General features: G+C 55.9%; 10 protein-coding genes across 10 annotated transcripts; 6 read left to right on the top strand and 4 right to left on the bottom strand.

The window, feature by feature from the left end:
- Positions 1–924: 924 nt before the first annotated feature.
- On the top strand, positions 925–1,666 carry CONPUDRAFT_63467 (uncharacterized protein; the record flags this gene model as incomplete). The annotated part of the gene is made up of 4 exons (XM_007774693.1): positions 925–964; positions 1,050–1,084; positions 1,157–1,285; positions 1,373–1,666. Coding segments are annotated over 4 exons (498 nt in total), but the record flags the coding sequence as incomplete, so codon positions are not given.
- A 1,107-nt stretch (positions 1,667–2,773) lies between these two features.
- CONPUDRAFT_63639 (uncharacterized protein) lies at positions 2,774–5,506 on the bottom strand (the record flags this gene model as incomplete). Its single annotated transcript, XM_007774700.1, has 3 exons — positions 2,774–2,923; positions 2,975–4,340; positions 4,404–5,506. The coding sequence occupies 3 exons, from the start codon at positions 5,504–5,506 to the stop codon at positions 2,774–2,776; spliced, it is 2,619 nt and encodes an 872-aa protein (XP_007772890.1).
- A 353-nt stretch (positions 5,507–5,859) lies between these two features.
- On the bottom strand, positions 5,860–7,354 carry CONPUDRAFT_139441 (uncharacterized protein). Its single transcript, XM_007774899.1, has 5 exons — positions 6,933–7,354; positions 6,752–6,885; positions 6,539–6,703; positions 6,323–6,490; positions 5,860–6,270 (listed from the first exon to the last, which is right to left on the bottom strand). The coding sequence occupies exons 1-5, from the start codon at positions 7,249–7,251 to the stop codon at positions 5,962–5,964; spliced, it is 1,095 nt and encodes a 364-aa protein (XP_007773089.1). The 5' UTR covers positions 7,252–7,354; the 3' UTR covers positions 5,860–5,961.
- A 1,084-nt stretch (positions 7,355–8,438) lies between these two features.
- CONPUDRAFT_139442 (uncharacterized protein) lies at positions 8,439–9,489 on the top strand (the record flags this gene model as incomplete). The annotated part of the gene is made up of 3 exons (XM_007774900.1): positions 8,439–9,174; positions 9,245–9,346; positions 9,413–9,489. Coding segments are annotated over 3 exons (915 nt in total), but the record flags the coding sequence as incomplete, so codon positions are not given.
- A 1,485-nt stretch (positions 9,490–10,974) lies between these two features.
- Positions 10,975–12,442, top strand: CONPUDRAFT_139443 (uncharacterized protein). The gene has a single exon (XM_007774901.1). The coding sequence runs from the start codon at positions 11,081–11,083 to the stop codon at positions 12,290–12,292; it is 1,212 nt and encodes a 403-aa protein (XP_007773091.1). The 5' UTR covers positions 10,975–11,080; the 3' UTR covers positions 12,293–12,442.
- A 983-nt stretch (positions 12,443–13,425) lies between these two features.
- Positions 13,426–13,899, top strand: CONPUDRAFT_63852 (uncharacterized protein; the record flags this gene model as incomplete). Its single annotated transcript, XM_007774710.1, has 2 exons — positions 13,426–13,572; positions 13,627–13,899. Coding segments are annotated over 2 exons (420 nt in total), but the record flags the coding sequence as incomplete, so codon positions are not given.
- A 520-nt stretch (positions 13,900–14,419) lies between these two features.
- CONPUDRAFT_168527 (uncharacterized protein) lies at positions 14,420–16,219 on the bottom strand (the record flags this gene model as incomplete). The annotated part of the gene is made up of 7 exons (XM_007774902.1): positions 14,420–14,643; positions 14,706–14,831; positions 14,891–15,821; positions 15,872–15,879; positions 15,936–16,004; positions 16,058–16,069; positions 16,133–16,219. 7 exons carry the CDS (start codon positions 16,217–16,219, stop codon positions 14,590–14,592), a joined length of 1,287 nt encoding a protein of 428 aa, XP_007773092.1. The 3' UTR covers positions 14,420–14,589.
- Positions 16,220–16,460: 241 nt separating this feature from the next.
- Positions 16,461–17,280, top strand: CONPUDRAFT_63215 (initiation factor 5a; the record flags this gene model as incomplete). The annotated part of the gene is made up of 6 exons (XM_007774674.1): positions 16,461–16,499; positions 16,579–16,654; positions 16,713–16,795; positions 16,853–16,873; positions 16,947–17,012; positions 17,083–17,280. 6 exons carry the CDS (start codon positions 16,461–16,463, stop codon positions 17,278–17,280), a joined length of 483 nt encoding a protein of 160 aa, XP_007772864.1.
- A 938-nt stretch (positions 17,281–18,218) lies between these two features.
- On the bottom strand, positions 18,219–22,486 carry CONPUDRAFT_146514 (uncharacterized protein). The gene is made up of 12 exons (XM_007774903.1): positions 21,357–22,486; positions 21,137–21,265; positions 20,995–21,054; positions 20,443–20,942; positions 20,163–20,369; positions 19,962–20,107; positions 19,778–19,909; positions 19,399–19,713; positions 19,200–19,343; positions 18,850–19,148; positions 18,753–18,791; positions 18,219–18,687 (listed from the first exon to the last, which is right to left on the bottom strand). The coding sequence occupies exons 4-12, from the start codon at positions 20,721–20,723 to the stop codon at positions 18,247–18,249; spliced, it is 2,004 nt and encodes a 667-aa protein (XP_007773093.1). The 5' UTR covers positions 20,724–20,942; positions 20,995–21,054; positions 21,137–21,265; positions 21,357–22,486; the 3' UTR covers positions 18,219–18,246.
- Positions 22,487–23,567: 1,081 nt separating this feature from the next.
- On the top strand, positions 23,568–27,426 carry CONPUDRAFT_146515 (uncharacterized protein; the record flags this gene model as incomplete). The annotated part of the gene is made up of 4 exons (XM_007774904.1): positions 23,568–23,591; positions 23,643–23,981; positions 24,031–24,146; positions 24,198–27,426. The coding sequence occupies 4 exons, from the start codon at positions 23,568–23,570 to the stop codon at positions 27,340–27,342; spliced, it is 3,624 nt and encodes a 1,207-aa protein (XP_007773094.1). The 3' UTR covers positions 27,343–27,426.
- Position 27,427: the final 1 nt, after the last annotated feature.

Consider the following 27,427-nt stretch of genomic DNA (forward strand, 5'->3'; position numbering starts at 1 on the left):
ACGAGGAGCTCATCGTCCCCCTCGACGACGAGAACTCACCCGTGACGGAAAAGCCACCCGCCTCACCCACCACTACCGACGCCTCTTCCACAGCAGTAAAGCCCTCGGCGAGCATGACTTCTCCTAACAGGCCCTCACCCATGATGGGCGTCGTATCCTCCGTCTCCGCCTCGGCCGCTCTCCCTGCGAAGCCCCAGGCTACGACCGCCGCCGCCGCCGCCGCCGCCGCAGCAGCCGCAGCAGCGGGCGGTGACTCCATGTCGTACTCGGCGCAGGTGGCGAAGCAGTTCTCGGCGTACCAGCAGACGCCGAGCCAGGAGCGCATCCAGCGGCCGCCGCTGCCGGACCCGAACGCGGGCGTGAGCCCGATTGAGACGCATATGGGCGCGGTGAAGCGTGGTGGGGAGCGGGCGCTGCGTCCGTCTGAGATGAAGGACGAAGGGTGAGTGGACTTTTGTTTTTGGTTTTGGAGATGGCTGTGTGTCCGCTTGGGTTGGGGGCGGTGTGAGCTGCTGGTTGACGTTCAGGGAGGAGGCTGCTATCGTTCGGCTGTATGCGCTCGTACGCACGAACGTTTGTACTGGCTCGTCAGGTTATGCGTCGTGTTTATGTGCGCGCCGAAGACGACAAAGACGCATACAGTAGCTGCTACTGGACACTTTGCACATTGCATCGACATGTTTTAGCTCTGCTTGCTGCTTGCTACCTGCTTTTTCTATTCTTTTCTTACCTCCGCTATGATCTCTGCTCTGCTCTGTTCTCTTCCTATTTATCTGCGCTCGTATCTGCTCTCGATATCTGGAACTAATATCCTTACGTCGTCGTCATCGTTTTCTGGACTACCCGACACCCACTCACGTCACGTACTACTCTGTCAATGGTTCTCGCTACCTCGCTACCGATACGGTCCTTCCCGATGATAGCAAAATGTTCATTGGCGGCCTTAACTGGGATACAACAGATGGTATACGTCCTTCGCGATATACAATGCCAACTTTTTTTCGCTGACATATCCATTCTCCTTTTGTGGCCTCGTCAAATTTCTGTAGAGGGTCTGAGAAACTACTTTGCGCAGTTCGGCAAGGTAATTGCGAGCGCTGAGCTCAGTGCCATTATATTTGTGTGTAGGGTTTGGCTTACGCTCTGAGCTCTCAAGGTCGACGCATGCACGATCATGCGTGATCCCGACGGCAGGTCGAGGGGCTTTGCGTTCCTCACGTTCGACGATGCAGAGGCCGTGTCTGCCGTGGTTGCCAAGGACCATCATATCCTCGATGGCAAAGCTGTAGGTTATGTTCCACGTGCACTCACCGCATATATGCGTCTCCCCATCTGTCTTGTTGGTCGCGTTTACTGACTGCTGGTATGATAGATCGATCCCAAGCGTGCGATTCCGCGTGAGGAGCATCTGCGGAATACGCGTTACTTTGTCGGTGGCCTGTCGCCGGTGACGACGGCGGACTCGATGCGCGCGTTTTTTTCGGCGTTTGGCAAGGTCGTCGATGCGACTGTGATGGTCGACCGCGAGTCGGGCCGCTCGAAGGGTTTTGGGTTTGTTACGTTTGAAGATGCGGGCAACTCTGCTTCGTTTGTCGGCAAACTGGGGCTCGTCTTGGATGATAAGGAGGTACGTGTTCTGAGATCTAGCCGCGTTTCAGCCGTTTAAGTGTTGCATTTTTTTTAGATCGAAGTCAAGGCCGCCCAACCTCGCTCGCAGCGCGAACAAGCGCGCAGCCAGCAGGGCCAGAACGGTGGCAGTGGGGACCTCAGTGGTAGCGACGGGCGCGGTTCCGCACAGGGCGGCGCGGTCGCTGGTGGGATGGGCGCTGGCGGCTTCTCAGGCGCGGGGCAGATGAATAATGCGACGTCGATGCTCTACCAGCGGATGATGAGCCAGATGGCCGGTGGTGGTGGTGGCGGTGGCGGTGGGATGGGCAACATAGGCATGGTGAATCCGATGATGATGAACCCTATGATGATGGGTGGCATGATGGGCGGCGGGATGAACAACATGATGGGCGGGGGTATGGGTCCGGGCGGGAACATGGGCGGAAATATGGGTGGGAACATGGGCCAGGGAGGTATGGGCGGAGGTGGCATGGGGAACATGGGCATGGCCAATATGGGGATGGGCAACATGGCCGGCGCGGGCGGGATGCAGGGGATGGGCGGCGGGATGGGTGGGATGAATCCGATGGGGATGCGCATGGGGATGGGGATGATGAACGGCGGCGGGATGGGCATGCAGGGTATGGGCGGGGGCATGCGTATGGGCCAGCGGCTCGGGATGGGCGGTGCTGGCGGGGGCAGCGGGGGCATGCAGGGCATGGGCGGGGGTAACGGGATGATGATGGGCGGGGCGGGCGGGATGGGTGCGGGCGCCCAGCGGATGGCGATGAACAATGGGCTCGGGCCCGCGCGCATGTCGAGTCGTGGGCAGCACAACTTCCATCCGTATGCTCGGTGAGGCGGCCGTTTCTTGACGCGCATTTGGTCGCGTTCTTCTGGATCTTGAAGGAAATGTTGGAGGGCGAAAAAGGAGGAATGTTGCAACTGCTTCGTTTTTTTGTCGGTCTGTACTGTATATCTCATCTACTCGTTGCATCTATCATACCTGCTCTATTTAACTATCTCCTCGTCCTCGGGCTTCATGTGCATGCGTTCAACTTTCAGTGTATTATCATACTTAGAGCATCGTCCTAGCAAACGTACAAGTCGCAAGGGCTGATAATTCGCAGCAAGCTAATGATACTGTACACCACCTTCGAGGTACCTATCGCGTATCCCTGCCAGCTCTTCTCATGCGTACGACCTCGCGCATAACATTATCATCCCGGTCTCTTGACGCAAACGCCTGCTCAAACGCAGCGTCGTCCATCCTAACGAGACCTGCCCACCTCTGCAACACACCGTCTTCCTCTTCCTGGTCCACCACCTGCCCGCCCTCGTCGATTTCGGCGCCCACGCCCTCGACGCCCAGCGCATGGAGCACATTGCCGAGGTACTCCAGGTCGATGACGAGCTGCGCGCGCCCGCTCTCCGAGAGCGCTACGATCCGCGGCAGCGCGGTCGTGACGACGTGCGCGAGCACCACCTGGCCCAGACTCGCGAGCCACGCGGCCACGACCGCCTCTGGGTTTTCATCTTCGCTGTGGCCGGGCCCCGTCGCGCTGGAGGATGCGGACGTGGGGAGGAACGGGACGCCCTCGTCCCCGAGCACGACGTCGAATAGGCGCGGGAGGTTCAGTAGGCCCTCGGCGAGGCGCTGTACGCCTGGCGTCGGGTCGCGCGAGAATGTGGGGACGACGAGGCCGCCGGCGGTGGATGCTGTGGAGGGGACTCGTTCGGCCCAGATGGGGAGGGAGGCGTAGGGAGTGAGGTGAGCGAGGAGCGGCGCGAGCAAGACGCGTTGCAGCGAGACTTGGCATGCGCCTGCGAGGTCGGCGAGTGCGCCGCGGGCTGCCGTCAGCAGGGAGGCGGCAGGGGTTGGAGTCGGGGTCGAGGTCGGAGGTGCGTTGGCACTACATGAGGCGAGTAAAGTTCCGAGCTCGGGCGAGTCCAGCGCGTTCTTGACCATCCCGATGTGTCCCTTTCGGGACGCGGCGCTCGCGCCTGCACTTGCGTAGTGCTGCTTGTGCACCTGCGAGAGCGTCTTCCTGATCTTGCCCTCGCACGTGCTGACGCGCTCGAGCGTCGCGCGCCCGGCGCCGAGAAAGCGCATTGCGCGTTGGATGTCGGCCCAGTCGCGCGCCGTGTAGTCCAAGTCCGCGAGCTCGCCCTCGCTCCCGTCTGTCGCGCCCACGTCCGCTGCGCCGGCGCCAGCTCCGTTGGATGCGTTCGCAGAGGCCTTGGAGACAGCCTCGACGACGGCTTTCCAGCGCGATATCCACTCGCTCACACATCCGTCGACAGCCTGCACAAGCCCCACGGCGGCGAAGCCGTGCGTGAACGCGATGCAGCGCGCGAGCGCGTCCTCCGCAGCGGCGAACACGTCCAGTGCCTCCTCGCGCATGCGCCGGCCGCCTTCTTCGACGTCCCACGACGACGAGCGTGACTGAGGGTGTTGAGCAGTGGAGCGCGCGAGCTCGTCGAGGAGGAAGCGCCGCTCGAGCACGCCGTAGTCCGCCTGGAAGTCGAGGAACGCATGGAAGAGCGCGAGCTCCCACTCTGACGCTGCGTCTTGGTCGTCTTGAGCATTAGCGTTGCCGCTGCCCCCAGGTCCCTGCTCGCCACCGCGTCCCGCGCTTGAGGCAGAGTTCGCGCGGAAGCTGACGCTCATGCGCATCGAGGAGCGGCGCCTTGCGTGCGAAGGCGGGCGGCTGAGGGTGCGTTCGTGGGTGCTCTCGCCGGGGGAGGCGGCTGCCGGTGAAGGGGCACCGCTGAGCTCCTTTTCGAGCATGGACTTGGGCGAGGCAGAGGGGACGGGTGTCGTCGCCATGCGCACCTTTTCGACGACGCGCTCAACCGAGCGCGCGAACTCTTCGGTCTTTTCGTAGACTGTGACGATGTTGGACAGGCTGAGGCCTGCGAGGCGCTGTGCAAGGCTTGGTTGGAGGGCGGAGAGGGTGGATGAGACGAGGGTGGAGAATGTAGCCTGTGGATCTGGAAAGATGGAGGGGATCGCGTGCCGCTCGACGTTGAGCATGCCGAGGAAGGAGGAGAGCCAGGTCGTCCAGAACTGCACGCTGAATGCTGTAGTCGTGATGGGCGTGCCCGCAGTTGGTGTGTCAGTTCCTGTTGTTGTGACCGTCGTATCGCATGTCGTCCACGAAGCGACAAGTGTCGTCCTTCGCGACCCATAGTAGTAGTTTCTGAACTCTCCCTCGCGATCGATGCGCACGAAAATGCCATAGAATCGTTTGCAGAGTGCCACGTCTTGCGCACTGAACGCTGCGACGAGTGCAGCGCTTAGGGCAGCTTCAAGCTCATTCTGAAGGCTCACGAGCAGCGCGCGACGGGGCTCGTACTCGGGCGTGCCACTGAATACGACCATGCTCTTGCGGGCATCGGCGAGTCGCTCCGCGGCCTTCTCGTACGTCTTCTCAGAGAGCAGCGCGCCGACCTCGCCCTCGAGCGTGCTCCATGATTCGGCCTCGCGGAGGACACCCCGCGCGGCCTCCATCCGCGTGCGTGTGCGGTCCAGGCGCGCGAGATCGGCGAGCGCACGTTGGGCCTCTGAGTCTGCGGCGGAGGCGGCGGGCATGGCGCTGCGCGTGCGGGAGAGGAGGGACGCGAGGCCGAGGGCGCCGTCGCGCATGAAGTGGAGGTCGTATGCGAGGCGGGGGACGCTGCGGGCTGCGTCATCGAGGGTGCGCTCGAGGGCGGCGGAGGTGCTTTCTGCGGCGCTGTCGAAGGAGGCGAGGAGGTCGGCGAGTTGGCCCTCGAGAGCGGTTAGGGAGGCATCGGGGAGGAGGGTGTTGTTGAGGTAGGCGAGGGCATCGTCGGCGGTCTCGAGCTCCTGGACGGGGCCGGGGAGGGTCGAGGTGGACAAGGTGGGCGTCGACATGCAGGTCATCATGTGATGCACCAAGAGATAGGGGGTGTAAGGACAAAACATTGCCAACTCGACAATTCAGACATAGGGCCAGGATCATTCATTTTTTCTTGCCTCGTATCCCGTAGTACCAACCCCCAGCGAACTACTTATAGGCTCAGAGAAATATAGTATCAACGTATTGAACATGATGGACCACAACACGGCTAGGCCAAACGTGTAGGGTCGACGTGAATGGGAGCAAAGAGAAGCTTAAAGCTGGGACAAGAGCCGAATAAGGATCCAGGTAAACTGGGGTGGCTCAGCTCGTGCTAGGTATACCTGGTCATTGAATGCGCCAATGCCAGGCAGGGTCGTTGCAAATAGTGGACTTCGTCAAGGTCTTCAATTAGAGCTACTATATTACATGATGACGAGGCTTCTCAATGTCTCCATCCGAGCTTTAAGCCAGTGTCAAAGGGGAAACACTAGACAACTTGAGCACGGGAAGTAAAGTGGGACTCCCAAACAAGCAGGCTAAGGCGTGCTCCCAGAGCATGAGCAAACACAGGTTCCGAAGGGTCCGGATCGTCCACGTCTTCAAGACGAAAAATGTCGGCGGCTCCCGACATATGAGCCACCTTGCAGCAGGCGGCGTGGATCCTGAGGTACTTTGGCTCCGGCAACGGGAAATTCACATCATCACTTGTTGAGAAGGTAACGTGGTCAGGAGTGGCAGCATGAACGGCCTTTGGGTGGCCATCCGTGCATCGAACATAATAACGGTTCGGAACACTCTGCGACAACAACATGGAAGCCGGAGTGGAATCAGAGAACTGAACAACTTACAATATCTTCTTCAAGGTATAGTCTAAGGTCGTCAAATTCCTGATGAACATCAAGAGCGAGGGTTAGGATATTCTTCAGAGAATGGACATTCTTTCCGTTAAAATCTTCAAGGATTTCTTGAAATCCGAAGCGATGAGTTATTGCCCACGACGCGGATGCATAATTTCTCTGTGTGAACGTTAGAGATCAGTTCCCGAGGCATGCCGTATATTATACCTTGTTTGCATCATCCAGGTAGGTGTTCGTTGCCTCTGAAAAAATGTGTGCACAATCCAGGTGCGCAGAAGGACCAGGGTCTCGACCCTCCTGCATCACTTTCTTTGCTTCTTGAGTTTCCACACAGCCGGTGACAATACACCGATTCCTGTCCCTTATTGATGCCTATGGGAAGAACACATGAGATCGGCCGCTGCGTTAACCCTCGCTCACCTGCTTTTTTGCAGTCGCATGGCTGCGAGGAGCAACCTCAAGCACAATGTCAAGCTCATTCCTTATCTCATCGAAGGAGCTCGTTTGGCTGGGATGATCCGAAGGTACAGGTGTTCGCCCCTTAAACCTACGAACTGTAAACGAATTAATCTCGGACGTTATAAAGAAGTAAGGGCCCTACAGGAACGGAGGAGGTAGTTGCGATAGAGTTTCCCAAGAGCGCTGAGTAGCTGCCACAGTGGCTTTCCCTCTGTCAGATCTTTGCACTTATCGCAGGTGTTTAAATCCGTGCATTGCTTGCATGGTGAAGAGACTTCGTTTTCTTTCAGCTTCGATGCGCGTTTGTCGAACTGTTCATCTGTCGCGAGAGCACTGCAGTTTCTGACCTCTCTCGCGACGCAACTGACAGTAGTGGGACCCGGTGGGTATTGCATTAGGTAGCCAACGACACGAATGTTGACGAGGCTCCAGTGATCAGGGTCGACGGATACGACTTGCATCTCGCATCGCTTGCATATTTCGTATGCCTTTAGAGCTTCGGGGCTGTCATGGTCCAGCAGGTCGGGTAAAAACTGAGGCCTGGCTATGGGTAGCGGAGACGCCATTGATCGAAAGGAGCGAGGAGAAAGTGTAGAGTGCCACAACAATAAGCGGGGTCTGCGGAGATTTATTTCTCGGCAATATCCGCTGACGTGTGCACAGTACTTATACTTTAAATTCCGTACAGTATCGTAGAACCCTCGATGCAACGCAAAATGAAGGACCCTCATTCTGACGATCCGGAGACTGTGTAAAAACCAGAATCCCTGTGGGTAGCTCATCCATGATAAACCAAGGGACTTTGACTTGTGCTGTCGAACCGGCATACCGCAGATCGGAGTTTCAAAGTCTCCTGTCACGCGCCCCAGAGCCCAAGATTTGTTCACCCTCGCTGCATTAATATTACCATTAATTCACTGAAGCGTTAACGTTCAAAACGCTCTGGAGTTGAGTTTTACTGTATAACATAGTACGAAGATTTGAGCTTGAAAACATGGCAGGAAATTACAGGGTGCGAAACTTGGAATGGGGACACGCGGAACCAATAACATCTTTGTTGGACGAGCTTGACGCGTCGCGCACGCGTCAATTTCGTGATTTCCCTTTGCCCACACCTCCCTCTCCATCGCCCCATCGTTTTCGTCAATCAGCTTCACTTGAAATGATGCCCGATGGTTCACGCCCCTCGTCGACACCCGTGCGAGTGTCCAGCAAGTTGAACAAGCTAGACTTCCATGGTGACTCGCACAACAGTTCTAGAAGCGCCCCCAGACCAAGCAGCAATTGTCTTGAGTCGGTCATTCAGGATCCAGGTTATCAATTACGGCTGGAAATGATGATGCAGAACGAGCTCTGGGGTGCTACATGGGAGATGAAACCCATACATCTTGCCCATGCCCTCTCCGCCAAGTCTCGCAAGCCTGATGCTCCTCTGCTCAACGAGAACGTCCTGGATCGCATAGAATACTATGATGTTCACCTTCATGTTGGCGATGGCCTACTGGACCAGGCCGTTCGGGAACTTGAGACGCTTCAGCGGGCACGGGACGTACACTTCCCTTCCACCACCGGAGAACGTCTGCATTACGACCCCTTGGCTAAGTGGCTGCAGTGTTGCCTCGAGGTTGCCCTCGGACTCACAGACAAGATGTATGAGCCTTTTTACAGGAATTTATCCTTCACCCCGTACACTAGCTACCTCGGCGTTGGAATAGGCGATGTCGCCCGTGTCAAGCCTGCCTTAGCTGGGTATATTCCAACAAAGACTGAAGTTCGGGGAGGCGTTCACGCCTCATCAGGTCCCCCTGAACACTTTTCATGGACTCTTTCTGATAGAGCCCAACTCAATGAGAAACACTGCGAGCTTCTCATACCCGTTGAGGTCGGAAATCAGCCTTGGGAGGACTTGGTTGTTCGGGCTGCAACATATTCGCTGGGGCTTTTCTGTGCAGTCCCCTTGCGGCAGTTCTCACTAGTCCTAGCTTATCATCACGCGGACAGGCATCTTCGGTTTCTAGTCTATCACTCCGGCGGCCTTACAGCGTCCACGCCGCTCAAGATAGACGACAGAGACGACTGTAAGGAGATCCTTCGTCTGTTCTCTGCTATCCTTACCTGGAGAACTCGAGGCGATGCAGGATTACCCGAATGGTGTGATCATGCCGCTTGTTGCCTCCCTCGCGAAGACGGCGGACGTGAGACCAAACTTGGGATCAAGGAAGTCCTTCAAAGCACGTTGGCCGTGCGAGGCCGACGTCCTGAGATTTGGCGCCTATGGGCTCGCGACGGGGCCTTCAGCTCTGACGTCACGCAAGGCATCCTAGCTAGCAAAAAACGCAAATCGGAAGAAGCTACTGCTTCGGAAGGTAAACGTACAAAACTCGGTACGTTCAGGTCAAGCGCTCGCTGTCTTTTTCTTACTAACCGCTAGCAATCTTACTCTCACCCGCGTAGATGGCGATGATACCACCCTGCCATCTGATACCGGCACTACTGAATTTAGCAGTGGTAAACTCGGGGCTGTTCGCGGTATTTCCACTGTGCAGCCGGCAGCGAGTACGTCTTTCCACTAATTCATGACGGGGTCAAACTCACTGTGTCTCAAACCACTTACCACGATAGTCTCCTTCCAACAGAGCAAGGTTCGCTCCATACAACAGGACATTGAAACCCTCTCGAACGACGGAGATATCTATGCGGACCAAAACTTCGATATCGTGAGCAAATGCTCGTGGGAGTCCTCACAGTGTTTCGACGCAGAGAAGAATTTATTTGGGGCGTGCGGAGAGGGGTTTGGCGTCGCGAAGCATTACTACGCGGCTATAGTTCACCACAAGGAGGATCTTCCCGCGACCAATCATCTCTTCCTAGAGCCTGAGCTCGCTACGCCCTGGAAGGTGTTCAACGACGATGCGAACGAGTCTTTTTCGCCAGAGCACCGAGTGCTACGGCAGCATGTTTCCAGTTTTGCCGGCCGCTCTCTCGTTACTGCTAAGACGCCCTCAGAGCTCTTCACTGCTATTGGTCACGCAATGTTAGGTACATCGTTGCTCTCCAGAAGCAATGTATCTGTGACGCTGATCATTATCTATAGGATATTGGAACATGCTGTGCAATGACTTTCAGCACCGTGATATCAGCATCGGTAATGTCCTTCTGAGCGAGAAACCTCAGACGAAAGAATCGGTGCTGCTGAAGGTTTTAGACTTGCTCTCGCTTCGACGGCGGGACGAAATAGGCGATCGGTCAAAGTCTCTAGAAAAGATTCAAGGGCTCCTGGAGACGCTTAACATAGACAAAGACTGCATATGTTTTGTCATCGACGGAGACCTGTCCATCAAGCTCAGCGGTTACGATTTTGAACGAGATAAGACAACATCGCGCTCAGTAGGTGGTTTGATCGCAATGTGGATATGGTGGTTTAATCATTCCATCCCAAGGGTACCGTTGAATTCATGTCAAAGGATCTAGTCGACGCTGCCACAATGGGGTTGCCTTACCTCCAAACGCCAATCGATGATTTATGGTCGTTTTTCTTTGTTGCAGTCTGGGCAGCGGTCTGGCACAAGGTTGAGGAACCAGTACCACCGAAGCTTGCAAAGCTGCGTGAGAATATCTCCAAAGATACCGATTCCAGATCCGCCGTTTTCGATACTATCACAGTAGTCGAAGATATGGAAGTCGAAGACTATGGGCCTTTCCTCCCTCTGTGCCAGCAGTTCTTCAGAGACTGGAACCCAAAGCTACGTGTGCTAGCTGTCAGCTGGAAAAAGTACTCAAGGGCGAACGGCGACGACTATGACGCTCTCAAGAAGAACTTTCTTGTGCATTACGAGCGGGGAGTTGCAGATTACCTAGAGCTTCTGCAGGAGCATTACCCTTGTGATGGGGTTCAGGGATAGTTCAGATATTGATGTTGTCGATAGTATGGTAACAGAATATAATTTTGATTTTCCTCTCTGTATCATGACTGAGTACATACTTGAGCGTCCAGGCAGAGATCGAAAAGGCAGGACCGCCGAGTCCCGCTTGACTACCGCAGGTGGCAGTGCTTTGGACCTGCGTGTTGAGTCCAGCGGTCTGAGTCACTCGGCACCGGTTGCGCATGGGCAGTGAAGCAGTCAACGACCGAGTGGGACTGCCTTCGATGTACATATCTATATAATGCCTATGGCCTGGAGGCCTAGAAGGTGAGCTTGCCTTGGTTTCAGCGTCACTGTCTGCAGTCAGCCAACCACTACTCTTTCGTCTCCACCAAACTTCATTGGATTGCCCTCGCCTCAGTGCAAAATGGCGATATCACAGGCTGCCGCGGCTGGGGACGACGGGCTTACGGGATGGGAACGCGGCGAGCGCCGTGAGGCCGCCGAGGCCGCCGCCATTGCCGCAGATACATCGCTGTCGGAGCCCGCCAAGATCGACGCACTGGCGCGTGTGCGAAACTGGTTCGCGGGCGACACGTCGACCATCGACCGGTACCTGGCGGGAGATCTCCCGTTGGCCGAGGCAGTCGAGATGCTCGCAGCGCCGATCGACCGCGCCTACAGCACTGCCGACCACGGGCGCAAGCTGTGGGAGTCGGAGCGCACCGCGCGGAACCAGCGGCAGTATTGGAGCCCAGAGAAGGCGCTTGAGATGTGGGGCGCGCAGGAGGACTTCCCTGAGCCCGCGGAGGAGACGGAGGGGATGCTCAGCACCGAGGGCGGGCTGTGGGAACTCTGGTACGCCGTGCTGCACGCCGCGAAGCGGATCCCGTGGTACTCGCCCCGGGATGGCGAGGGTCAATGGGAGGGGGAGGGGGAGGGGGAGGGGGAGGGCCAGCGGCCACAGAAGCGGCTGCTGGAGCTGGTGCAGGCGCTGAAGGCGCGGCCGAACCCATCGCCGCCCGAGCGCATGACCACGGCGCTGCGACGCGACTGGATCTGGGATTCGGGTACGCTGTGGAGCGACCTGGTCATGCTGGGCCCCAGCGCGCGCGAGGCATGGAACGACTCGCCCGGGTGCGGGGCTGGGTGGACGGCGCCCGAGCAGCGCGCGTGGGCCAACGTCAACGCCTTTGTGGCGCGGCTAACGGCCACAGCCACAGCCGACTTCCGTCTCTACGCCATGTGGGCGCTGCGTGACGCGCTCGAGGAGGATCTGAAGCCGCGCAACCTCCACGTTGCCGCGCCGCCCGCCGTCAGGCTCGCTTCCAATGTCGCTGCCGCTGCCGCCTGGATCCTCGTCGCCGGTGACTTCCTGTATGCGCGTCACGCGGACGGCGAGCGCTATGCGCAGGAGGCCGACGTGAGCCTGGCGGCGAGGGGGAAGCAGCTACCCTGGCATGGGGACAACGAAATCAGCACGGCGAGGTGGCGGTTCTGGTGTCGCAGGTTCGGGCAGGAGGCGCAGAACGCCGAGCTGCCCGCCGAAGTCAGGGAGCTCGCGCGCAGGTCGGGCGAGCGGATCAACGCGTTGGAGCAGGCGGACACGGAAAGGGTGGTGGATGGCGACTCGAATTAGAGGCTTATGCAACTTTGCCAGGTAGTGGAAGACTAAAATAATAGCCACGATATAAAACTTCTGGCTCTCGAGCTCAAGCTGTATTAATATTTACACATACTACAATGCACCTTTCACAAAATCATCCATCTTCACCCAACTTGCGAACTTCGATGTAACGGACTTTACCGACAAACCGATCTCCGCTTAGAAGTCACTACTATTAGTAGTCTTGGCTCAACCCCTCTGCACTCCCTTGTGTCCCGAATGACATCTCCTCTGCCCTTACGGACGTGCCAGCCTTTACCCGATAGTCTAAATTATGAAAGTCCCAGTGCCAGAAAAGCATACGACATATGCAAATCTACGGAGACGGCAATTTCTTCCGTGGACCCAACCCACTGGAGCCTCGTCGACATTCGCATCCTCGGTTTCCTAATGCAGTATCCGCCGATCCCTACCACTGTCAGCTGCATCGCGGACGAGATCATCCACTGCGACTCTCTTGCGACGCATGAGCCGTTCAACGCTAGTGCAGCAGAGCGGATGGAAAGCTCGCCGTGCAAGGATTGCACTCTTTCATCTGAGACCTGCGACAAGTGTAAAGATCTCCCGGAAGGAAGACCACTCTGGGAGTTGCTCAGTAGCCTTGGCAAGTTATACTGCAGATACCTCCTTCGTCCATGTAGGACCCTCTCTTCACAGACATCTCCAGAAACTCACTTTGTACAGTCCGCAGAAGCAGAGAGCGGACATCTGATACTTCGGACCATCCCAGTAGAACGGGCTCATTCGAAGCAATAAGGGATCACGCTCAGAATCTGCTTGAGCTTGCTCCTACCAACCATTGGACCGCAAAACAGCAGGTACTTTTGGACATGTTTGGGTGTTGCGTCCAGTCCGATATCCTGTTATTATAGGCATTAAGACGGGATAAATATCGGTGTATGGCCACCGGCTACTTAGACGTACACGAAGCAATGAGACTGGAGCAGGATGGTCGAAACCCTGGTCCTTCTGGATACTTGGAATGTGCGTATATTGTTTCAGAGGCAATGAGCGCTAGCCTGGAAAATGCGAACAAGGTATGATTGGTAAGAAGTTCCCCGGAACTGATTTTTACGTTCGTGTAGAGAAATTATGCATCGGCGTCATGGGCCGCAATTCACCGCTTCGGCTTCCAAAAAATCCTAGGAGAACTCAATGAGAAAAGGGTTCATTCTCTGACCAACGTCCTTACTTTCAACCTCAACGTTCATAGGGCCTTCAATGAACTTACATTATATTTTGAAGAAGATACTGTGAGTCACCCCAATTTTGTAATCCCCACAACGGCTCGAATGACGTTGTTGTAGAGCGTTCCGAACCGATATTATGTTCGATGCACGGGTGGCCGCCCGCAGGTCGTTCATGCTGGCATTCCTGACCACGTTACCTTCTCGACAAGTGATGGTGTGAATTACCCGTTGCCGGAGCCCAAATACCTCAGGATCCACGCCGCTTGCTGCAAGGTGGCTCATATGTCAGGAGCCGCCGACATCTTTGTCCTCGAAGACGATGAGGATCCGGACCCTTCGGACCCTGCCTTTGCTCATGCTTTGGAAGCGCGCCTTAGCTTGCTTTCATAAGGATCCCGGTTCAATTCCTGTCTCTGTTTATGTGATGTTTTTGTCTCTGACTTTTACTTAAAGTTCGGATGGCCAGACTTGGGCCAGACTTTGACAAGCCTCGTCTTCACGTTTGTAAAATATGTAGCGATAGCAATGAGCTGTACATTGAACTGTTTAGAACGGCCATGTTTGACCTTGAGGCACTCAATCAACAAGTACACCGCGGAGTAACCAAGCTGCCTCGTTCAGTCCAGTCCTTAGATGGCCTCGTTTTAGCGCGTCAAAGTCCTTCATGTCTTTTCACTTCTCTATGACCACTCGCTCGGGGCTTAGCGAATGGGTTTTTTTTGGTTCATTAGCTCCACTGGCTCGTATTGGGACTTGCAATGTTAGAGTACTTGTCTTGCATATGTTTTAAGCTCCAAAAGATAGTAGGTTTGGATGTGACAATGAAAGCGTATGTATGAGCACTTGAGTCACTCTGACTCTCGAGCATCCTTGTCGAAAGATATTGCATTCGAGGCTCAGCGGCAGTGTTGGCGGGACCAAGGGGAGATTAACATTACAGAAAAGCAAGCAAGTGCTACAACAATAGTATACCGGATAAGTATCGTCCCAGCTGCTCTAGTCCGACATTACGCCGTGTGCCATACAACTAATACTACAACCAAAATCACCGTCCATTTCTCTTTGTTGAATATATACCGCCTAGCCTCCAACCTTACCGGCAAGAGAGTACCCACCAGCCTGAGGACCATGAAGCTGCAATGATCGCCACCAGTGAGCCCAACAGAATTTTTTCCTGGCATACTCAACAAACATACCTTCGCGTAGCACCGGTTACACACTGGATCACCGTCCCTGTCGTTCAGCCTCTTGGAGTCCAATAACGTGTTGCACTCCACACAGCGCAGGCAGCCCTTGTGCCACGTCTTGCCCACCATTTTCATCTGTCGTTCATCGGGTCAGCCTCGAAAACTTTAACGCGCTCGGCTCAAAACACACGAACCTGCTCAGCAAAGTACACGTTCTTCCCGCACCGGGGGCATACCGGCGTCCCTCCAATCGAGAACGATTTGGGACTATGACCCGGGGTGCCGCCGCCGCCGCCTCCGAGCGCGGCTCCGTACCGCGTTCCGATCGTGTTCTGCCTGAGAGGCATATTTCCCGTGACGTGCGCGCGTACGGGCTCTGTCGCGCCGACACCCAAGCCCGCGCCGACCCCGGCACCTGAGGAGTAGGCACGTCCGAGGGTTGTTGCAGAGAAGCGCACGGGCGAGCGCACGATCTCGTCAATGCTGCTTGTTACGGGGCTGGTGCTCACGTCGACTTCGGCTTCGGCTTCGGCTTCGGCTTCGGCGTCGCCGGCCGGGGTGGAGTGGGTGTCGCCGTTTGTGCTGTTGGCACCGCTGTCGGTCCCGTTCCCATTGCCGTTGCGATTCCCATTTGTGATTATGTGCGTGCCAGTCCCGCCTTTGAGGTGCGCGAAGCTTGTGCGCTTGGGGCTCATGGCACCGCGCACGCCGTATACAGGTGAGGTTGTCCTCCGTGGGGGAGACACCGTGCCGGAGCCCTCGCCGCCGGCTTGCTCGTCCGCGACACTTGGCAGTGAGTTCTGCACAATCGACGGGGAGCGGCCATATCGCACCGTAGCCTTCAGGATGGGCTGTGCAGAGGACGACTGCGGAGGTGGTGACAACGCTCGGCGCTGTTGCTGCGATGCATACGGCGTCGGAGATATAGCGCGCTGCGGAGGCTGTGGGGGCGAGTTGGGGGAGCTGTATGTTCGGCTGCGGAGGGGGGCATTGGGGGATGTGGGGGATGTGGGGAGGGGAGCGGGCGAGCTGCTGGGCGATGTGAGGCGTGACGGGTCAGCTTTGTAGGGGAAGTTGGCCTGGCGGAGATCGCGGGTGCCGAAGAGGCGGACATGGCAGTTCTTGCTGAGGGTGTGTTAGATTATGTGAGCGTTAGAGAATGGAGGAGAGCATACCAGTATGGCTGGAGTGCGCGATGAGTCAGCGTAAGTACCAAACACAGCATTAAGAGTAGCATACCTGCTCGTCATGTTCGAGGAGAGTGTACGAGTCGAGGCGCTTGTTGCAAGATGTGCAAGCGAGACATGGCTAGAGATAAACCGTAAGCGAATGAATGAGTGTTACGTCGACGAGTGACGAACCTTGTGGTAGAGCTGTCGAGCAGAGCGAACGTAAGGTCGTTACGATTAGATGGAAGATGAATCTGAACGACTCACCCTTCTGCCTGGGCCCATAGCCTGCTCTGCAGCGTAGACGACCTTCTCGCAGCGAGGACATACGGGTGTACCTCCGAATGGATGCATCGTTATATGTCAGAAAGCAAGAGTCTATGAAGTAATAGCAAGTAATCTTATCCCGTGACCTTACACTCAACCATCCAGCTGGTTTTGCGGGAGTGTCCGAGCGGAGTGTAAACTGGCGATGCGGCAGATAGAGCGGGATCCTGTCCCATCGCAACTTTTCTGATCCTACACTCGACTTTTTTTCTTTCTTCTACTTCCATCTACCCTTCCTTCTTCCCCCTCCGGCCACCACAGCATCACCATGTCTGACGACGAGCAGCACAACCAGACCTTTGAGCAGGTTCGTCTGTCCCCCTAGCCTGTGCCACAGCATGTGACCGGGGAATTGAGGGCTAACAAGCGACTCCTTTATCGTGCAGGCCAACGCCGGCGCCTCTCACACCTTCCCCATGCAATGCTCGGCTCTCCGTAAGAACGGTCACGTCGTCATCAAGGGTGCGTTTTCTTTTCACTTGCCCCTCGATCGAGCACGACGCTTAATTTATCACAAAAGGCCGCCCCTGCAAGATCGTCGACATGTCGACCTCCAAGACCGGCAAGCACGGTCACGCCAAGGTCCACCTTGTCGCTATCGACGTGAGTTACACTTCCTTGTGCTTCCTGGTACACTGTCGTGCTCACAGCACAACGTAGATCTTCACCGGCAAAAAATTGGTACGACGATGTTGTGATGATATGATGAGATGCGGCTTCTGATGTGATCGATGATGTGCCCCGTGTATAACAGGAAGATATCTCTCCTTCCACCCACAACATGGACGTTCCCAACGTTAACCGTAACGAATACCAGCTCGTACGTCAACTTGTGGCCCTAAATACACTGGGCACATGGTATTGATAAATTTGGCTTCTTGCCCTTGCAGGTCAACATCGACGACGGTTTCCTTAACCTCATGACCCCGGACGGCGCCTCCAAGGACGATGTCCGTGTTCCTGACAGCGAACTCGGCGAGCAGATTCAGGCCGACTTCGAGGCTGGCAAGGATCTCCTGATCAGCATCATCTCCGCCATGGGTGAGGAGCAGGCCATCTCCTACAAGGAAGCTCCCAAGGGCTCTTAAGCGAAGAGTGAGTTTGATCGGCTAGATTTACACGTGCGTACGTCTAATCAGAAGCTTGCAGTTATCTTTGTTCGCTCATACTTGTCCCTTGTTCATTGACTCTTGTTGTTGTTCTTCATTTACATTCCCCGCTGGCTACCTACCCCCTTTGTTGCTTTGGTGTACAATACGGTGATATTGTATCAGTACACGTGCACGATCACTATTGTCACGATCACGCGCTGCACTCTATTGACGTTGTCGGAACGCATATGCATGGGCTGTTATTGTGTGGGCGTTTATATAAATTAGTTTAGACCGGATGATGATACGGGTTTGGTTCGGCCGAGCTTCAACTTCCTTGGAGCTGCATCGATATCTTTGCCCCATCCACATGCCTCCACATGCCTCCACATGCTGTCTTGGTAGAATTTGCGTTAAGTCTGACGAGGATGACTAAGGTGCAAACAGATTGAGTTGTACATATTATCGATGGTTGTAGGCGTGACTGCGGTCTGATGGGCGCTGTCGAATTTTTCAGCAAGGAGGTTGCGTGCTCGTCTCGGGCGCTCCGGGGAGGACGCGTCTAGTTGTCGAAATGAGGAAGCCGGATGCCGAGGGGCGAATGCCACGCGCACGGGATGTAAGTACTACTTTTAGGACTGAGAGAAATACCCCTATATATGCGCGATACCTCTTCCAATGAGCATTCATTTGAACATCCCAACATTATCTTAACTGGGGCTCTCATAAAGCCACAACTGACTCCAGAAAACAATGAGATTATAGACAATTCAGATGAGCTACTGCCAGGAAGCCTCAGACCAACAGTATATTCATGCGGGGGCGGCCATGTGGTTGACCAGTGACGCGGCGAACATGTGAGCTCGAATCGGTCTCTCATCCTTCAGTCATCGATGCGTACTAGACCCACACATAAATACAAGCACCTCCCATGTCTTACGGGTGCGACATATTTTATCACATTTATGCCCCCATCAGGCTGTGACCTTCTTCATTATCCGTTCCATACCCGTCATATTTTTCCTGCACTTGTTGTGATGACTCGATCGTCAACATTCTCCTCTTCCCATCTTCTGTCCTCAGCCTTATAACTTTCCCTTCGAACGCGGCGTCACGACTTTGAGAGCAGACCCCATTGACATCAGTTGCCAGCAGAGCATCGGACACGTCTGAAGGGTCAAAGTCGGGTGGAAACCCGAGGCGATCACCTCCCGACTGATAAAGGATGAAAAATGTCAGAAGTGATACTAGTGTTTGGGGGACCATGGCAAAGATGAGCGCTATGACAGCTCGATAAGACCATCCCTTCGACCAGCCTACTGTTTGGGCATAAATATTGCCGTTGATGGAAGACTTCATGTCCGAGGTAAGGTTGCTGTTTGCGGAGAATCCAGAGCGCAGGTACTGCGTAGTCACAGAGTTAGTCAGCGTAGCACTTTGAGGGTTTCGCAGCGTAGACGCAAGCTTACGGTTCCTCCAAACTCAATCACACCTCGCCAGTAGTTTTCCTAATGTACGCGGCCCAGGATCAGCGTAGGCGGCTACATCGATGGAATAGCAGCGCACCAATATATTGTTGATATCAGCCCGAAAAGTTTCTGGTAAAGTGGATGTTATGAAGTTTACAGCGTCGCCAGCAGTGTTTCCGCTATATCCCTGTGCGTAGAGCCCGAATTCGTAGACAAGTCCTACAAAGTAAGTCATAATAGCAGGATTTGTTGCGCCGAGCGGATACTGAGTTATAATATCCCATGCATATATGACGCCGCTGTCGTATAGCACGTCTATTTCCGTGACATATGGTGTCACCTGGCAAAGAGTTGACCCGATTGAACTGTACTTGCATTCGCCAGACATGTGTATCACTACGTTGGTTAGAGTAATTTGGCAAAGAGCTAGTACATGCATGAGCTTACCAAAGCTGTTGTTGTCGGCACCCGTGATATTCTGTAACGGGCACGGTATAATCGGAAGAAAACCGCTGGCAATGCACGCTGCTGTGTCTGAGTTGTTGGACCAAGTCTGGGTGACATACGGATTGGTGAGATTGAGAGGTCCCCCTATGTGCAGTAGGTGTCATCGTTCAGTACGAAATGCCACGACTGTGAAATATACCTGTTTCGGCACATTGGACCTGCGATCGCCAGAACTGGAATCCTGAATCACCATCCCACAAGGAAGATGGTAGCATCACAGGGCCGCTTTCGCTTTGAATCGCTCCCTCTGCTATTTGAGTGCAAGAAACATTGGCTGTGAGACCTTGTTGACGGACTGTGTAATTGTGCGACTGGCCCCAAATTTTGGTGACCACCTTGGTGTCTATAGGAACATATCCGCCCATGAAATAGAGACCCCAGCCGTTTGTTGTAACATTTGTATGCAATTGGTTGTTGCCGAAGACGTATTCCGGAATAGCTGGAAGTATTCCGCCTGTCATCGAGCAATACGCGCGTTTAGCGTGGTTAAAGGCTGAAGTTCGATTGGGACGGTTTACCGGTAGAGAAGGAATAACTCGCTCCATTATAGTTGAAGAAATTTGGGAAGTCTTCATAGAAGTCTGTCCCCGCAGCAGACTGACCCGCCAACGTCGCCAAACCCAACATTTCCTTATAAGCCCCAGCGGTCACTAAGATGGCGTATATTTCATTCGTACAGTATGGGCGTTTGTGAGCACTTACTGTCTAAAATCAAGTCCCTCGAATCTTCTAGGTAATAGGACGCGGAAGCGAAGAAATCTTCAAATGCAGGAGTGGCAACGTCGAGTTCGCTTCCAGTGACGTATCCAGGTGCCAACATCGAGGTTGGGTTTAAGAGAGCCGTCCAGCTGATGAAAAATATTATTCATTTTTCTTAGGAAGACATATTTGCTCTCAACGTACCCAGACACCGTGGTATGGATCAAAACAAAGACAACAAAGGAAAGAACCATCCACTTAGGATAGCTCAAGCTCCAAAAATAACGAGTATTTGACAGTGTCACTAGGAAATGAAAGTCTTTCATGTAGGCGGGGTTCCCCTTGGTGTCCCCACCTGATGCTCGAAGCAGGGCAGTGTTTAGCAGGATGAGAACAGCCTTGGAGAAGAGCCTGAGCAGGGTTATTAGTCCTTCGAAAAACATAGCACTGCGCCAGGCAGATACTATGGGATGGTAGCACATACCAGGTCGACACCAGACTGAGAACAGTGGCGACAAGACTGGCTAGATATGTAACGCCTCGAGGAGTCTCGGCTGCGATTTGTGCGGCGATGTCCGGGAGTGGGATTTGATGATTTTCATGGCGGAGCAAGACGGCAATGAAGGACCAGCCAAAAGTCAGGAGTACCAAGTGGCCGAGTACGATGAAAGCCACTTGTATGTTTGTACGGAAGCAGCTTTTCAGCCCAGCAGCGCGAGCGTCGATCTGGGATGCACCCCAGCTACCCTGTGGGAGTCCGAACATGGAAGAGATGGATCCTTGTGTACACGGAGAACGCCCAGTATTTATGTGTATCGGAAGGCTGAGTGCCTCAGGATCCTGTAAACATCTTCGGCGTGAGTAGCGCTCTCGGAAAGATGCGCGTAGAACCAGACGGTCGTCGAGAAGAGGAACATCATCTGGTATCGTGTGGTACTGGGAGACTCTTTCTGGATACAATAGCTCTCGGATGCGTTGAGGACCCTGCATGTAACCTTAAAAACCAAGTCCGAAAGCAACCCTGTTCCAATCTCACCCGATGGGTAACGTCCAAACGATTGATATATTCTGCCGCACAGGAAGTGGCTGGTGCGATCTGTCATTTTTAGCCATTTTCGCAAGAAGAATCACTGCGTTGCCGCGCCTTCTGCACCAATATAAAGTTAGACGGGGCTTACATGACACCGTGATAGCTTAGGAAGCCATGAAAGGGCGCCTATCACACAGGTAACTGTGGCGGGGGACGAGCGCTAAGTGCTGGCAAAACGGGTCGTTGCTTCTGGCGCTCGTTGTGCTGCCAATTTGTACTGCAATCAAAAGCAGTGTCGGGTTTTGCAAAGTGAGTAACGGCATTTTTGAAGTGAGATGAGCACAGGAAAGCCCGCAAAAAGAGACAACCTTCGTTGCAAGCAAAACTTGTTGACCTTATCTGCCGCATTGAAACGTATTCAATCCGAAGAGGTATCGCACCTAGACAAATCCTGAGCTACTCGCAGCAGCAGCGTTCTCGCCACTCCAATCTAAAGTCCAATTTATGTCTGCCATGAATCTATCACAGCGCTAATCCAGACTTCGGGATCGGTCAAAGGAGGGAATGTCCCAGAGTTTAGCATGGACTCAGCTGAGACGAGTATATCCGAGTGATAGCTGTGAAGCGTTTCATAGTATCCTAGGGGTACGGGACCACTCGAGAGAGGCAGAGTCGGCGGCCCACTCACAGATGTCACAGCAAATACAGTACATCCGGTTGAGCAACGTACGGAAAGAGTGTAAAGTTGGCAACTGCCATAAGGTAGGAGCTGAGCACCATCAAGCGGGGCCCTGGACGCTATGTAGAGCAAAAGATTGACGCTGAGATGTGAAAGACACTGAGGCAGATAGCAAAGATAGAGCGCCAACTTCCCGCGCTGGGCTCACATGTTCAGCGTGATTGCACAGCCAGATACACTAGGCTTTCCATACATTCTGAAAAGCAATCTGCAATAGGGTTGGTGGTGTTAGATATGTGGCACGGTGCGCGTCTCTGAAACTACTTGGTGATGCCACGGCAAGTGGCGTGTTCCGGTCGGTAGCCAATCGGATAAGATGCAGCATAGGGAACGCGACAGACTCGGAGTTGCAAGTGAGAAAGCTTGTGGCAGCAAATCGGCGAGAGTGATCATACAGAAGAGCTCAGAAAGATGCAGGAACAGATTAGATCGGTGGCTAAGTCAACTTTAGATTGAGCATGCACAGTGCGAGGCTTACGGGCGAGGACACTGGACAGAGCGTCAGCGCTTCCCCCATACCTCCGCAAGGCGAACCGTCGTGTCGGGGCTTGTAGCAGGAGTTGTATAGTAGCAAATCGAAGGAACGAGCTTCAAAGGACAGAGTGTCTTCCTCCTTTTATACGGGCTGCTGGCCGGCAGGAGTGATGAAGGCGCTGCCAACGGCCAGACATGTTTCATCAGCGATTCCAGATAGTTCACGGATCCAAGTCCTAGAACGCGACACGTTTTATCTGGAAGAAGCCGCCCCGTCATAGAAACTCCTCAGGGAGTGAGAAGTCTGGTTCGTATCATTGGTGTTGTTGTCGCGGCTGTAGTCAATGAGCGACGTTGAGAGCTGCCGCTGAACGTTTGCTGAACGAGTGGGATGGATGACTGCGGCTTGTCTTCGACGCGGAAGTTGGATCCACGCGCGCACATGATGAGTTGCATTAGTTATTCGCGCGTCGGTGTTGCCGCATGCATAGATCAAGTGTACAGGGGGCACCTGTCAACGGAGGCAAGCGTGTTTGGCGCTCGAAGAAAGCGATGCCGCAAGTTGAACGTGCTGGTCCCTCTCCAAAGATTCCATCGGTGTACAATCACCTGTTGAATGCACTCACCTTCTCCGAAGTATTGTCGGAAAACTGGAAAGGGGCGTCCTGACACAAATGCGGAAAAGCTGTTGCCAGCGTGTCGAAGCGGCCATTCCTTCGTCGCAACAGCATGTTTATACTGTCGAAATGGCGTAAACATGGTGTACCGTGTGTCCACCTGGCACCAGATCAAGTTCGCCGGGGTCCCGCGGGAATGGACGAGCTTCAGCGCTAGTAAAAACATTAAAAGATGAATTGAGTAGCAGTCTGGCCCGACCCTGATCCGATCCTCTTTGACCCGGACCTAGAGGGCCAGGTTCAGGTTCAGATTCAGCCAAGCTACCCTCTCACCCGGATTTTGAGCCAGCTCCCGAGCCGCGGTAACGCTATCCGGACCAACCTGAGCCGTGACAACTCTTGACAATATAATAGGCGGGCGCTAACTCCAAACAAGTGGTGTAGACAGAATGTGGCACGGTCAATCTGGAAGAAACATCGTTAAAGAAGCTTCCCTGAAGGTAGTATATTATCGTGTTGTTGGTGTGACTGTGGTCGATGAGTGACATCGAGAGCTGAACGAGTGGGATGGATGGCTAGCGCTGTCATGAGGTTGGATGCTGCGCCTTGTCTTCGAGTCGGAAGTCGGAGCCACGCGCGCACGTGATGGGTTGCAATATTCGCGCGTCGACGTCGCGTGTCAAGAGGTGCAAAATCAAAAGCTCCTAAACGACGATCCAACGACACCAGCGTGTTTGAACTAGGGCAAGATGGGTGTCGCGGGACTCTGGGATGTGCGCTCTTCTCGTCTACTGCAAAGGGACAACGGCTGACATTTGCTGCAGATACTGAGACCAGCGGCCGTGACGCGCTCGCTGGCTGACCTGGCTGTCGTCGATGGGTTCGAGCGAAACGCGTCTGGGCTGCGGGGATTCCGGATCGGGATCGACGCGTCCATCTGGTTCTTTCATGCAGCGTACGGGCGGGAAGGCGAGAACCCAGAGCTGCGGACGCTGTTCTTCCGCTGCGCCCGTTTGTGCGAGCTCCCGTTTCTCCCCATTTTTGTGTTTGATGGGCCCAAGCGGCCTGCGATGAAGAGAGGAAAGAGGGTGGGAGGGAGTGCGCATTGGTTGGAGGGAAACATGCAGGCTGTCATCGAGGCATTTGGCTTTGAGTGGAGGAAGGTTGGTCGTTCACAATCTTAGGTAAACTGGGCTGACGGTGGTGTGGCAGGCCCCCGGAGAAGCGGAGGCAGAGCTTGCTTATCTCAACAGAATCGGTGTCATTGACGCTGTCCTCTCAGACGACGGCGACACCTTTCTCTTTGGTGCAACACTCCTCATTCGCAAGTCCGTCTCCTGTTCTCAACCAGCTATCTTTATCTAATCGACTTTATGTAGCACAAGTCAGACCCTCTCAGGCAACCGCGTCGCGCCCGCAAAAAATGCACAGGGCAAAGACGACGGCAAACACGCCCTTACGTTTTCCGCCGCCGACCTCCGCACCCACCCAGACATCCGCCTCACCCGCGGCGGCCTCATCCTCATCGGCCTCTTATCCGGCGGCGACTACAACACAGACGGCCTCGCGCGCTGCGGACCCCAGATCGCCGCAGGGCTCGCCCGCGCGGGGCTCGGCGACACGCTGCTCGAGGCAGCGGAGACAAAGACGAGGCCGGAGCTCAAGCAGTTTCTGGACGGGTGGCGCGAGCAGCTGCGACAGGAGCTCAGGACGAACGCGAGCGGGTGTCTGGGCACGAAGAAGCCGGCGCTGGCGAAGCAGATCCCGGACGCGTTCCCGGATGTTGATGTTCTTCTGTCGTATGTGCGCCCCGTCACGTCTGAGACGGAGCGTCAGCCTGGGCCGGGCGCGCCGCCGGTGAGCGAGATCAGGTGGGCGAGGGAGCCGGACGTGCGGATGCTGGCGAGATTGTGTGAGCAGAAGTTCGAGTGGGGCGTCAAGGATGTGATCATAAGAAGGTTTAGAACGGTCGTCTGGCCTGGTGCGGTGCTGCGCATCATGCGCAGGGCGGTCTTGGACGCTGAGGAGGAGCGGGCGGAGAGGGTGCCTGTGACGCCGCGCAGGGACAAAGGCAAAGGTCGCGTAGGTGATGACGCCGACGAGGACATGGGCCCCGGGACGCCATCGCGCATGATCAGAAGGCACTTCGGCTCGCGCGGCGTCGCGATGCTGAACGCGGGGGGCGCTCGCATTGACCCCAGCTCCGACGTCGACGACGGCGAAGAGCAGGGTGCGAGCGGGAGAGACACCCTTGTGCTCGGCATCAGCCAGTCGCGCAAGCACGCCTCGACGGACTACATGCCCGAGTACCGCGTGCAGATCAACCCCTCGCTCCTCGTGTCGCTCGCAGAGTCGGGTGTCCTGGGCGACTGCAACAGGTATCTCCCGCCGGACTCGATTTTCTATCGCCACCTCGGGGGTGCCACCGACCCCGAGGGAGGCCCTACCGATCTGGGCGAAGACGCTGACAGCGATGGCGGAGAACTCGACGAGGACGAGGAGGGCGGGCTGCCTACGGCGTCGCAGCAGAGGAAGGGCAACGGCGCGAACGGCGCGAAGAAGAAGAAGGCCGAGAGTCCGCAGGATCCGCTGCGCCTCTGGCTGCCCGCGAGTATTGTGCGCCGCGTCGAGCCGCGCATGGTGAGGGCGTTTGAGGAGGCGCAGGCGGAGAAGGCGGCGCGCAAGGCTGCCAAGGCGTCGGGAGCTAGTACGGGTACGAGGAAGGGCAGGGGCACCGGGACGGGCAAGAAGACCGCTGGCAAGCGCGCGCTGAGGGCGTTTCCTATGGATGTTCTCGAAGAGGAGGGTGCGGACGAGTTCGCGTTGCCTGTGTACAAGCCAAAGCCAAAGACGAAGCCGAAGACCAAAGCGAATGCAAAACCGAAGACGGCGGCGGCGCGCAAGAAGGGGACGGCAAGAGCGGGCGACAGCGATCTCGAGTTCATCGACCTCGACGGGAGCCCGCCGTCGTCGCCTACGCTTGCGAATCTCCCGCCGCTCCCAGCACACATGCGCCGTCCGCGCTCGCCGTCACCGTCGCCCTCGTGGGCGCCGCGGCGGTCGTCAGCCGGCTTGGGCGCGGGCTCCTCACCTCCCGCTCCCGCTCGGGCGGGGCCGAGCCGCATCGCACCAAACCCGAAGAAGAAGGCACCCGCGTCCCACGCGCGTGCGCATACTCTTGCGCAGGAGCAGGAGGAGTCATCCGGCTCTGGTAACAACAGCTTGGAGTCGGACGACGTGCTCTTGCGGAGGCCGCGGTCGCGACCGGCGGTACCGAAGAAGGCTGCATACGTTGACGTTGGATCGTCTGATGAAGACGACAATGCGTTTGCAGCTTCGCCGCTGCTGCCTGCGTCGGCGCGTTCTTCGCGGGTGGAGATCGACCTGTCGCGCTCGAGCGAGCCGCCTGTAGTGCCGCCGTCGAAGTCGCAACGCGCCGCTAAAGCGCCAGGTGTTATCAAAGAGCTTGGCACGCGGACGTCCTCGGGCGAGTCTGGGGCGTCGTCGTCGTCTGCGGCGCGGTCGACGTCTACACTGGCTTCTGCGAGAACGGCGACGTCGGCGACGTCGTTTGGCGCGTCGTCGTCCTCGTCTTCGTGCGAGCGGACGTCGTTGTTGTCGTTGTTCCCTTTGTCGCAGTCAGTGTTGGAGCGGGCTGCGATCCCGCTTGAGCCGCTGCACGAGGTGGAGCCTGCGGGGACGACGCAGTCGTCGCCGCCAAGGTCTGCGCGTCGGGTGGCGCGTCCGTTTCCGCTCCCGCCTGCGTTCGAAGCGCTCGACGATCCCATGTCGCGCGCGGCACCGATTCCGAGGCACACGTTCATGCGGCAAGGCGACTCTGGTTCTGTCGTGGAGGTGGAGATTGTCGACCTGGATGGCGATGACGATGTGCACCTAGGCGGGTCGTCGTTTGTTGCGCCAGCCAAGGCTGTTGTGCGCGAGCAGGCGCGGTCGAAGGCAGGGTCGTCGAGGGTCGCGCTGCTTTCGTCCGATCAGGAGATGGACAGCCCTGGCGCTTCGCCGGCCAAGTCTGCTCACTTGAAGGATCAGAACGTGACACCGAGGCGCACGAGTGGTGCGGTGCGGTCTGCCGCGGAGGATGTCATTGAGATTTCTTCCGACGAGGACGAGGACGAGACGCCTCGGCCGGCGCGAGCGCCTGCTCAGCTTGGATTCAAGGCTGCGTCGGTGGTGCCTCCACCGGAGCCGAAGCCTGCGCGCGCCGGGAGCGCGAACCCTCTTGATATTGCGCGCGCCAGGGCCTTGGGAAGGCTTAAAGCAGGCAGTAGTATTAGTGGTGGCGCAACGAGTGGCATCGGTGTCAGTGCCGGTGGGGCGAGGGTGACAGCGACGATCGACGCAACGTTCAAGGTGTCCAAGTCCGTGCGTGGGCCCGCGGTAGCAGTTACTCAGTCGAAGCCGAAGCCAAAGCCAAAGCCAAAACCGAAGTCGAAGGCGCCTGTCGCTCGGGACCGTGCGCAGCTGGGCGAGGAGATGGATGAGGATATTATCATACTCGATTGAAGTTGTAGATTATCGTTGGTTTCTTTCTTTGCTTAGAGCGACATTTCATCTCATCTTCAGCAATGTAATGCACGTGTACTTTTCT

This window comes from Coniophora puteana, assembly GCF_000271625.1.
Source record: "Coniophora puteana RWD-64-598 SS2 unplaced genomic scaffold CONPUscaffold_13, whole genome shotgun sequence".
In the NCBI taxonomy this organism is placed as follows: Eukaryota; Fungi; Basidiomycota; class Agaricomycetes; order Boletales; family Coniophoraceae; genus Coniophora; species Coniophora puteana.

Coding starts and splice junctions, on each gene's coding strand:
- CONPUDRAFT_139443 (XM_007774901.1), top strand. CDS start 11,081: ATGGCGATATCACAGGCTGCCGCGGCTGGGGACGACGGGCTTACGGGA.
- CONPUDRAFT_146514 (XM_007774903.1), bottom strand. CDS start 20,723: ATGTTCGGACTCCCACAGGGTAGCTGGGGTGCATCCCAGATCGACGCT. Junction 20,108..20,162: donor ATCCATACCACGGTGTCTGG/GTACGTTGAGAG, acceptor ATTTTTCATCAG/CTGGACGGCTCTCTTAAACC. Junction 18,688..18,752: donor TGATTGAGTTTGGAGGAACC/GTAAGCTTGCGT, acceptor GTGACTACGCAG/TACCTGCGCTCTGGATTCTC.
- CONPUDRAFT_139441 (XM_007774899.1), bottom strand. CDS start 7,251: ATGCAAGTCGTATCCGTCGACCCTGATCACTGGAGCCTCGTCAACATT. Junction 6,704..6,751: donor ATGCGACTGCAAAAAAGCAG/GTGAGCGAGGGT, acceptor TTCTTCCCATAG/GCATCAATAAGGGACAGGAA. Junction 6,271..6,322: donor TATACCTTGAAGAAGATATT/GTAAGTTGTTCA, acceptor TTGTTGTCGCAG/AGTGTTCCGAACCGTTATTA.